Source organism: Triticum dicoccoides, chromosome 1A (genome assembly GCF_002162155.2).
Source record: "Triticum dicoccoides isolate Atlit2015 ecotype Zavitan chromosome 1A, WEW_v2.0, whole genome shotgun sequence".
Lineage (NCBI taxonomy): Eukaryota > Viridiplantae > Streptophyta > Magnoliopsida > Poales > Poaceae > Triticum > Triticum dicoccoides.
This window is the reverse complement of record NC_041380.1, coordinates 21,655,399-21,666,810: the sequence shown is the minus strand read 5'-3', so window position 1 is coordinate 21,666,810 and position 11,412 is coordinate 21,655,399. Positions and strand designations below refer to the sequence as shown.

Sequence of the window (11,412 nt, the reverse complement as noted above, 5' to 3'; positions counted from 1 at the left end):
TGAGCGGCGGCTGGGTGGATTTGGCAGCGACAAGTGGCGGGGCAAGGGTGGTCGGGCGCGGACATACGCAAAGGATAGGGATAGCCATATTTAGAGTGGATACCACATGTTTGGTTCATGGACGAGGTTGGACGAGGCAGGACGTGGATAACCAGATATTAGGAATATTCGCCAAAAATCCGGCTCCGCGCGCGCGCGAAAATCTCGCGGACATGGGCAGCCAGGCTCGCGCCGAAACGTTTTCGGCCCCGCCCACCTCTCCAAAAAGGCCCCGCCCACCTCTGTAACCTTATCTTTTCCCCCTTTCTTCCCTCAAATCTCTCGTCTCGTCTCCCGTCGGTGCCGGCGGCTGCAAATCGAATAGACGGCCGGCGGATCTCAAGGTCAGTGCATTGGTGCTATCTTCTTCCTGTCCTTAGTCCTTCGTTCGAGATTTCCGCGGCGGCGGCGGCCGCAGATGGGTGTGGCGGCGGCGACGGCCGGTGATGGGTGCAGCAGCGGCGGTTGCCGCAGCTGGGCGTGGTGCCGGTGGCAGCTGTAGCTGGTGGCGTGGCGCGGGAGGTAGATGCAGGGGCGGCGTGGGAGATCTGTAGCTGGGCGTGGTGCGGGAGGTAGATGCAGGGGCGGCGTGGGAGCAGATGCGCCTTGCACGCGGGCAACAGATGTAGGAAGCTGGCAAACTGTGCGGGCGTGCTTGCGTACATGAGCTGCTGCTCGTGGTGTGAACGTGTGCGTGCTGTGTGCTTGCGTACAGGAGCAGCTGGGCATGTTGATGGGGCTGTGCATGGTGCTGCTGGTGTAAACTTGTGTGTGGTGTGTGTGCGCGCTGATGTTTGATTTGTTTTTCATACAGGAGCTGAAAGGGAAACGGCAAGGCTGATGTCAGGGGCTACATCTCCCTCCTCTCTTTGATTTTCTGCAAGATCGGAGGTAACTTGATTACTAGTAAAACCAAATGTTCCTCGTATGTACTGCTTGACTGATTATGTGCATGCTGAGTTGTTTTTGTTAAAGTAATACCATTTGTAATTGATGAAGTAATGTCATTTGTACCATTGCATTGTAGATGGACAAAAAAACAAAGATGTTAATTTGTGCGGCAGCAGCACAATGGTTTATCAATATGATAGCTTTGATTGTCCAATCTAGAAAAGGAAAAAGGAGAGAGGCAATTACATATGCCCCAATTGATGAGAGAGATAGGATGAGAAGAGAGTACTTTGATAACAAAGTATGGAAGAATGACACAACTTGTGTGAACATGCTTAGGCTTCGGAGAGCTCCTTTTTTTCGGTTTTGTCAACTATTTAGAGATCGCAATTTGCTAAAGGACACAATCCATATGTCCATTGAGCAACAAGTAGCAATGTTTTTGCACACTGTTGGTCACAATGTTCGGAATAGAGTAATTGGTGGGAATTTCAGTAGATCTGGTGAAGTTGTTAGCCGCTATTTTAAAAAAGTACTCCATGCAATTGGTGAGCTTCGAGATGAACTTATTAGGAAGCCTTCATTGGGGACCCAAAAGAAAATAGAAGGAAACCATCGGTGGGATCCATACTTTAAGGTATGACACCGAGTGACAACTACATTTTGTCAGTGTAGGAACAAATCTGTTTAGATCCTAATTTTTTGTTTTTATTTCCACTTAATAGGATTGTATTGGAGCTATTGATGGTACACATGTACGTGCCTCTGTTACACTTGATATGGAGGCTGCCTTTCGTGGTAGAAAGAAATATACTACTCAAAATGTGATGGCGGCTGTTGATTTTGATCTTCGATTCACATATGTGTTGAACGGTTGGGAGGGGACAGCACATGATGTTGTAGTTTTACGCGATGCTTTAGGACGTGAAAATGGTCTACGTGTCCCACAAGGTAATAGATTAACCATGTAGATACATGTTGTCAATGGGATTTTGATATATATGTAAGTAACCCAAATGCTCCTCGTATTTAGGAAAATTTTATCTAGTTGATGCTGGATATGGAGCCAAACCAGACTTCTAGCCTCCTTTTCGTGGCGTGAGGTACCATTTAAATGAGTGGGGAAACAATCCTGTGCAAAATGAAAAGGAGCTGTTCAACCTTAGGCATTCTTCTCTTCGCACAACTGTAGAACGGGCATTTGGGTCATTGAAGAGAAGATTCAAAATCCTTGATGATGCCACACCATTCTTTCTTTATCCTACTCAAGTAGACATTGTTGTGGCTTGTTGCATTATTCAGAATTGGGTTTTAAATGATGGCATTGATGAATATATCATACCCGAGGATGAATGGGTGGCCAATATCACTCATGCTTCATCATCAACTGGCCAAGCACAAGAACATGCATACATGGCTAATTTTAGGCAAGGACTTGCTGATCAAATGTGGGAAGACCGACAAAACTATTTGCAGCATCAAAACATGTAGTAGCTACTATGTCATTCAAATGTGGGAAGAACTATTGTACTTTATTTGAACTATGTGTTTGTGGGAATTTCATTGTAATGACATATTACTTGTTGTAATGACATACTATTATTGTTGAGTTGCTTATTTTCTCTCCAAGTACTTGCCGAGATTTAATTCTTTATGTTGAAATATTTGCTGAATTGCTTCTTTCTTTCCAAGTACCTGCTGGAATTTAATCTTTATGTTGAAATACTTGCTGAAATTCAATTCTTTATGTTGAAATACTTACAGAATTGCTTCTTTCTATTCGAATACATGTCCAATTTAATTCTTTATGTTGAAATTGGTTGCTGATTTGGTTCTTTCTCTCCAAATACTTGCTGATATGCTTGGTGAAATTGTAGGATATGGCTGCTAGGCAAATCTCATGGACACCTACCATGTCATCGTACATGCTAGCCCATCTATGTGGTTTGGTGACTGGTGGCCATAGACCAGGTACCTCCTTCAAGAATGTCCACTGGAATGGTTGTGCCGCTGCTATGAATGAATATTTTCAGCGCACCGACTTGATTGGAACCCACATCACAAATCACACAAAGACGTGGAAAAGGAAGTATAAGCAGATAGTGCACCTCAAATCATTGAGTGGTGCACTTTGGGATGAAGATAACTTTATGATTGTTCTTGATCATGAGCATTACACAAACCATATTAAGGTATCTATTTTTCTGCCCTTTAGTACTTGCTGGAATTGGTTCCATTTGTCCAAAATACTTGTTGAAATGAGCTTTCTAATGAAAAATAGTTGTTGAAATTGGTTCCATATCTCCTAGTACTTGCCGTAATGATTTCTTTCATGCCCTATTACTTGCTGGAACTTTTTTACACTTCATTTCCTTGCTGGAATGAGTACTTTTATAGACCAATTCTTGCTGAAATAAGTTCTTTTATGCATTACCACTTGTTGGACCTTATGTATACTCCATGCTAGTTGCTGAAATGAGCTTTTATAGCCAAATTCTTGCTGAAATGAGTTCTTTCATGCATTATAACTTGCTGGAATTTATTTATACTCACATTCCTTGTTGAAATGATTACTTTTGTTTACAAAGGACCACAAAGAAGATGAACCCTTCCTGAACAAGCCTATTAAACATTATGAGGAGATGCTGGTTATTGTTGGAGCAAGCATGGCTACAGGGCAATATGCAAAAGGCTCAAGTGACCCTTTAGCGACGGAGGTGATTGATCTTGAAGAACAGAAAACCAACAAAGCCGCTGCCTCGAATGAAGAGGTTGCCCAATCACACACTTGTGATGAGTCAGCCGCTCCCAAGTTGAAGAAAGTCAAAACTAATCCTTCTGCAGAAGATAGGATGGTTGCAACAATAATGGCTTCAAGTGAAAGGATTGTTGTTGCCATTGAGAAACTTGCTAGCGACGTCAACCCCGCCATTGATGGTCTTTGGGATGAGATGAAAGAACTCCCTGGCTTTGATGTGGATTCCCTTGCTCATTACTATGCCTATTTGGTTGACAATCCTCGTGTTGCAACGGCATTCAAGGTCCTGGGGGGTGTTCAAAGAAAGGTTTGGGTCTCTAGGTATGTGAAGAGTACCTTTCCTGAAGCTGAAGCATGCTGATCTTATATGGGTGTTTAACTTTATGCTTTTGATGACAACCAACAATGGAGCTATGGGTTGTATGGACTTGTTCTTTTGATTACAACCAAAACATTGAACTATGCATGGGTTGTATAACTATATAGATTTGATCTACTACTATATGGAATGTCGAACTATGTGCTCTATGCACTTGTGTTTTATATATGGAAATGTTGAACTATGATGTGTATTGAAGTTAACATTTAGTTTGTACCACTGATGAGTTTGTTTGGGTATGATTGCTTCTTTCTACAATGTTTTTGTATCATATTTGATTGCCTCATATTGAAAAATGGGCTAGCCTCACCCACCAACCAAACAGAAAAATGGCTATCCCCAACCATGATTCATCCTTCTAACCAAACAAAATATGGGCTAACTTTATCCACACAACCAAACAGAAAAATTGGCTATCCCTATCCAACTGGATAGGGATGCCCATATCCACCTTAACATCTCCCTCTAACCAAACACATCCGAAATTGAAGCGAGGGTGGCGGCTGCAGGATCGGGAATGGTAGGGGCTAGGCTAGGCTAGGGTTCCAAAATAGACAAGATGGGGATCTATTTATAGAAAGGGGGGCTAGGATTAGGGGTTTCGGAGCCCTCCGATCACGATCGGACGGTTTCGGACGCAAGGAGGGGTAGGTTGGGCCTAGAGGATGGTAGTGGGCTGTGGAGAGAGGCCTTGGGCCGTGGAAGAGAAAAGAGAGAGAGGCCCGGCAGCAGTTTCCGGAGACCAAAAACGTCCGACAATAGACCAGCTACAGTGCCGCTATATGTTTTTTTCGATAAAGGGCGCTTTTATTAACTCAAAATGTAGCATCGAGCGGATAGTGCCGCTATATATTTAACAGTTGGGCTATCAAACGGGCTCCGAATGTGATAAACTTGGCAGGTGGCCTACTGACAACATAACAACACCGCACGCCAACTTTCATCCCATTCCGAGAACATTTTATCGCCACTTATAAAATAATATTTCGGACGTGTCGTGGGTGTGTGCGAGTGTGTCTAGGCTCAGAACGACAACGGAAGGAATTGGGAGACCCGAACGGATGCAAGTTTTGAAAACATGACGGCAACGGAGTGCCGGTGCAATGCGCATGATGCGTTGATGACATGATGAAATGCAGCAAACAAATAAATAACAGAGCTGACACGCAAAACATGAAAGGCATCTGGAGCGTCAGTCTTGAGGCGTCACAGTTCCATTGCAAAACATGGGCTTTTTTCATTTTGATAGTTTTTGGCCATCCTACTTTGGTTTTTATAGGTTGTTAAATCAAGTTAGCCTGGGGAATTACTTGCGCATGGGAGAAGGATAACAAACACACACAGAGATGAATGATTAAACCAATCTTAGTCTCTAGATGAAAATACGAATAGACTCTACAAATGACAACCTTACAAGTTTGATTCTCTCTCCGATGATGGAATGGACGATTATGTTGTAGTGGGAGCCAAGACGTTTCTATGTGAAGTAATTTCTCCTCTGAATCTCTCCTCTCTGCCATGGTCACGATCCGTGGTTAATCTGTTATTCTTCGCTCTATGTTGTCAACATGGAAGTTTTCTTGTATAGATGAGGGGGAGGTGGCTCCACCTGGTACGAGGAGCGGTATGTGCGGTGATGCTTGTACCACACGTCATTTCCTTCGATGGTTGCGTCAAATGAAGAGCTTTCCAATTGGAAAGTTGTCCATCTCCTCCTCTATTATCCAAATACATCTCTTGTTCCTTCTAAAAATGTTTGCTCTTGAAAAAAATGAAACATGGTTTTTATATTTTTGGCAAACAATTATTAGTAAATAGGAAAAAAAATCAACAGAACCATGGTTTAGCCAACTACCCTCGGAAAACAATCATAAAATGGAGCCATCGTTGTACCATCCAAGATTGCCTGGGTTGGGCATTTTATCAACACAAAACATCTGGGAGGGAGATTGTGGTACTTAAATAAGAATTTGACAAAGCCTTCGATACAACCGAGCATTCCTCCATTTTGGAAATTTTGCATTATTGTGGTTCTGATGATATATGGCTTCGTTGGATGGAATTGATCCTTGAATTTGGTTCATCTGCTATTCTTCACAGTGGAGTACCGTGCATTGAAGTTCATTGCAAATGAGGAGTTTACAAGGATAACACCCTCTCTCCTCTACTGTTTGTCCTCACAACTGACTTTCTCAAATCCTTGATCAATAATGCTTGGCATGAAGGTATTTCGAATCGCACTATTGATCAACCTGCGGACGAAGACTTCTTGGTTATATACTTTTGCACCACTCACCACTCGCATGGCATGTACTTAGCCCGGGCTTCCTCTTGGCACCACTCGCCAAACGATCACCGAGCTTATGCCTCTTGTTCACAATACTGAACGTCAACTCCCGAGCGCGACATTCTGGCTAACTTATGGTTGTCATATTCATTTCATTAATTCCATGCTTTCATGCTTGACATCTTTCTCTATGTGTGTGTTGAAACTGCTATTCAAACTCATTGATCACTTTGATCGGGTGCGTAGGCACTGCTTGTGTCACAATGTGGCTAACTGGGAGGTCTGCAACCACTATTTAGCCTCTTGGAGTTTGGTGTGTTTCCCTAAGAAAAAAGGTAGTCCCCGAGTGGTTGATCTCAAGGTCCAAAATGAGGCTCCAAATTCATTCATAAACTTATGCACAAACATGGCATTCCTGGAGTGATGCTTATCTGGGATAAATACTACACTGAAGGTAGTCCCATGCCATGCCCGTTGGTGGTTCCTTCCGTTGGCATGACACGTTCTCTCTAATTGATACATACAGAGGGATGTCCACATGCTTCAATAATGCTAGGACGGTGTGCTTCTCTGGCAAGATGTTTGTGAAGAAAATTAACCTTTATAAGAGGTATACGATCATTTGTACTCTTTTGCGTGCACCGAGGATGTCTCCATTTGCCAATTCATGCAAAACATACCCCGGAGTCTTAGTTCTTCTTGCCATTATCTTTGGAAGCTAGTGCCAACCTGACTAATCCATTGAGTTGTCTTGATTAGATGCACCTTGACCCCTTGGTCCCAGACAATTGGATTGTTTTTGGGGTGACGTGGGTTATACCATCAAAGTATGAATTGGGTCTCTAGGGTATGATTGAACATGCGGCTCAATGTTGGCGTCGACAACTATTCAAAGAGATATTGATCCTTGGGCCATGGAATATTTGGAATCAAAAGAACCGCTGCTACGTCGAGGGAATTCCTCCTTGCAATGATAATTGGCTTATTATGTTTAAGCAACAGCTCACTATTCTTGCGTTGAGGGTTAATCCCCCCTTCAGACATTTTTAGACACTTTTTAATTGTTATGGGTCCGTGCATAGTTCGTTCTTTTGTCCAAGGACCCTTTCTCTTGAGACAAAATGTCCCCTGTGATCTTCAGTAATTTCACAGTAGGAGCCTCTTCTGCTGTCATTAATATAAAAGGTTAAAAAATCAAAATTCTAACAATCAATTGACAAAAAATATTCATAAAATTTGAAATGGTTCTTGTTCGCAAACAAATGTCCTCAAATTCTAAAACTATCGACGAATTTAATAAAATGTTTGTATTTTCAAAAAATGACCTTGATTTATAAAATGTTCATGCATATTAAAAATTCTTATAACTTACTAAATTTTGTTGAATATTACTACTCTATTATGTTTTATCTAATCTTGGAATATTAGTGTATTTTAAAAAGTGTCTCGAATTAAAAAAACTAAAGAGAGAAAGAAGAAAGGAAATGGTAGAAAATAAAAACGTAGAAACCCGTTGATGATACCGTAGTGTGTCACGTCGACTCAGCCGCCCAGGGAGCAAAGAAGAAGAAAGAGGAGCAGAACCAGGTTGGGCGGGCCGGCCCATTTAAGCCACGTATTAAGCGGGGCTCCCTGTTACAAATCATTTCCAAGGAAAAAAACAAATACAACCTGCCGGAACGCGCGCCAGGCTCGCCGGCGCCGCAGCCGTCGCCTCTCCGCGCCGACTCTCGGAAGAAAGAAGGCGCCGTGGATTCTCCTCCTTCGGCCTTTCCCTCCCCAGCGACGGCGCGGACGAGCATCCTCCTAGTCGCTTCGGCGCACCACCGCCAGGTTTGCATCTCTCGCGAGCTGATTTTCCACTCCGTCCGAAAATCTAGAGCTCGACGACGTTCGAGTCCCACTTAATTGGTTGCTCCTTTAGTTTCTGCGATCCAGCCACGTTGCGTTTCCTTGTGAAGCCGAGGTTTCTGGTTAGATGATTAATAGACGAAGGACATGCTCTGATATGAAGGCAAGGTGTTCGGTCAAATGCTTCCCTGCGGATGTTCTGTTGCGTGGAGCCACAAATGGTTTGCTACCTTTATCGCCATGCCCATGCCCATGCCCATGCCCATGTAGTCATGCTGTGTCCGGTCCTAGATTTCGTAACCTTGATAGTATGTTTTTTAAACCATCTAGCATTACGAATCTGGAGCCCGAACTGTGGGAGCAGATATGAACTGCTTCAACAGGTTTTATTTCTAACACGGTGCGGATTAAATCATACTCAAAACAACTTCAAGAACCTGTCGTATATTAATAATGAAGAGTGTGCATATATTCACAAATGGTAAAATCGGCACGGCCAAAAAACTGGCTGCCGGGGGAGGAGCCCGGAGAGAATTACATAAATAAAATCTGTCTCGCGAGGTCCTTACACTGGTGGGCCGTCATTTCTTCTTTATTTGCCGATGGCCAAGATGAGGATTTGTTCTGTAAAAGCACTTGGCTGGCTCGAGCATAGCATCTTAATGTGAATCATGAGACTGATCATCTTCTTTTTTCCTTCTGCAAGAACTGTTGTATATGGAAGGCAGAATTGTTTCTCTTCAGAGCATGCCAAACAGTGTTACAAAATGATCTACTATTAACAGACTTAGTACTATTCTTTAAAAATAATAGCTCTGTCTTCTACAACCGGACACACTTGATCCTGCAGTCTCCCACTGTGTCCTCCCCCTTCCTCACCCATCCCCCCCCTAGCCCTGCTCTGCCACCCAAGACCCGACAGCGGTGGTTCGTTTCGTACCCCTCCTCCTGATCATCAATGGCCACCGGCCCAAAAGCTCGCCCTCTGCAAGCTTCATGCTTCTTTCTCTTGTTTTAGCTGCACCTACTGCGTGCTTTTTGTGATTGGCGAATGCTGTTTGCAATGTCAATCAGTGTTGGAGAAGGTGCGGGAGAGAGTAGCTGCCAGCGATGGAGAAGAGTAGCCACATGGAAACAGGGAGAGGGGATTAGGGGACAACAACTTGTTAATTAACTTGACTTCAGTTTAACTTTCTGCGATCCACACCAATCTTAATGCAGTTTCACCTTAAATAAACTAAAAAATGTTGTTTGACTCACATGTCTAATTATCCAGGGCTTGCTTGACTAGGAAAGGTTGGATCTTGTGTGCTTCAGTTTCCCCATCTTGGAGTTGATCCAGTGGCTCTGTCTAAGCGCTGGAGATGAACAAGTGTTTGCTGCTAGTTTTGTAATCCTGCAATTTTTAGTTCAGGCTGTGATTAGTGGCCACGCGGACAGCCCTCTCCCACTTGCACCCTGATTGATACCATCCCACTCCCCCGAAAAGGCTCAGATGACATTCACTGTCACTGCCCCTCTCCTCCTGCTAAATCGCCTCCCACTCGCTCGGCGTCGACTCTGGGCTCTGGGGGTGTCACCGAGGCCGACGTTGCCTCTAGGACTCAAGGAGGCGACCTTCTTTCTAGGCTTACTTCCCGAGCAGTTCGTTAATTTCTCTGTCCAGAAACTGAGCCTACACTTCCAGTCTGATTGTTTCATGCAGTATGGGTCTGTATTCACGTGGTATGGGTTTGTGATCTTCTGTTACGTTCTGTATAAGAGAGCGTCCATTCTAGCTGAACTTATAGCCTGATGAGTGGTTTGCTTGCTTAACGCTTAGCTAAATCCGTGGACTCTCTTTACTTTGCTTATGTAGGCAAGGTGTTTGATAAAGTCCCTCTGTAATGAACACACTGAATGGGTGCTTTGTCGTTTGCAGGACATCCAGTTAATTACTTTAAACTCGCACATGGTTTCCATAAAATTTCCTGCCACATCGCATCCTGAGTGCAGGCTTACCATTTGCAGCAATTTCACTGTGTTCCGTCTTATTGTCTTTTCTTTGATATTCCTAGTCCAAAGACTTGATACACTATGCTCTTCTTGTAGCTGTGCAGGTTAATTAATCGTCGATCCCCCTAAGGAGGTTGCTGTAGGTGCAATCAAGTAGCATGAAGTTCAGAGTTGTTTGCAGGAAGTTGTACGATTACGTGAGGTATGATCTTAAAGAGATCGCCTTCCCATCTTCTCTGCCAGACCCTCCGGGCACCAAGAGGCGTCCTAAGCTCACACTGAAAGAGAAATGGTGTATCCTCAAGGAGGCAACCAGGCTCTATGGGGCTTCCTGGGTCAGGGACATCGGTCCCGAGCTCAGGCCAAATGATTACAAGAAGGTCAAAGAGGAATCTGAGCCTAACAGCACCAAGGACGGGAAAACTAAAAGTGAGCCTAGTTTGCTTGAGGATCTTGCAGTGGCAGCAAAGGGCGGGGCGGAGACCCTGAAGCCTGCGCTGCGGCGCATATACATGACACGCGCCTCTACCTACACAAGTGCAGTGAAGAACTATGTGGAGACCTACCAGGAAGGGCTGAAGGATGTCTTGGACGAGAAGGTTGCTGGAAAGGATCACCAGCAAGGCAATGAGCCAAGGGGACCATCGACACCACCTCCACCACCGCCACCGCCATCATCGTCATGACCTTGTATCGACGCCACCTCCACCACCGCCACCGCCACCGCCATCATCGTCATGAGCTTGTGTCATTTTGGGGGAAATATTATCATTAGAACTTGCAGCTTCTTGTTTATATATTCTCTTATCAGAAGTTGGGTAGAACAGCTAACGATGTGCTGCTCATTTCCTAAAAAAAGATCTTCATGAGTAGGTCTTGGACCTTGTCCATCTGCTGATCTGGGTTATGTGACCTACACTGCTATGAAGATCGTTCTTCAGCTTGTCTCGGTTGCAATCATTCCCTTCTCCATCGACATCGAAATCGACGCCTTCTAGGCTGTGTGCTCTTGCCTTCTTGCTAAAACAGAAACAAAGGCCCATCCTGTCATTTTTTTATGTATCTGCAATGTGCGCCCTTGATCGTCGTTGGTACTTTCTAGGATGACAAGCACAGTATTTGAACGAGATGCCATTCACTATTGCGGACTTATTTGTATGTCTGCTTAGTTGTGATGGTGGGTCTCTGATCTTGTTCATGTGCTGCTGGTCT

The 11,412-nt window shown here is 44.1% G+C and overlaps 2 protein-coding genes across 4 annotated transcripts; both read left to right on the top strand.

Annotated features, from left to right (window-relative positions):
• The first annotated feature begins 285 nt into the window (after window positions 1-285).
• LOC119352392 (protein ALP1-like) lies at window positions 286-4,261 on the top strand. Of its 2 annotated transcripts, XM_037619116.1 has the most exons (5): window positions 286-383; window positions 854-930; window positions 1,067-1,567; window positions 1,656-1,881; window positions 1,964-2,560. In XM_037619116.1, exons 3-5 carry the CDS (start codon window positions 1,067-1,069, stop codon window positions 2,011-2,013), a joined length of 777 nt encoding a protein of 258 aa, XP_037475013.1. In that variant the 5' UTR covers window positions 286-383; window positions 854-930; the 3' UTR covers window positions 2,014-2,560. The 2 variants fall into 2 exon arrangements, with proteins under 2 accessions (XP_037475013.1, XP_037474961.1); XM_037619064.1 differs by lacking the exons at window positions 1,067-1,567; window positions 1,656-1,881; window positions 1,964-2,560 and adding exons at window positions 2,808-3,122; window positions 3,519-4,261.
• A 3,753-nt stretch (window positions 4,262-8,014) lies between these two features.
• Window positions 8,015-11,140, top strand: LOC119359845. 2 transcript variants are annotated; one of them, XM_037625895.1, is made up of 2 exons: window positions 8,015-8,187; window positions 10,305-11,140. In XM_037625895.1, exon 2 carries the CDS (start codon window positions 10,359-10,361, stop codon window positions 10,884-10,886), a length of 528 nt encoding a protein of 175 aa, XP_037481792.1. In that variant the 5' UTR covers window positions 8,015-8,187; window positions 10,305-10,358; the 3' UTR covers window positions 10,887-11,140. The 2 variants fall into 2 exon arrangements, with proteins under 2 accessions (XP_037481792.1, XP_037481791.1); XM_037625894.1 differs by having other exon boundaries at window positions 10,297-11,140.
• Window positions 11,141-11,412: the final 272 nt, after the last annotated feature.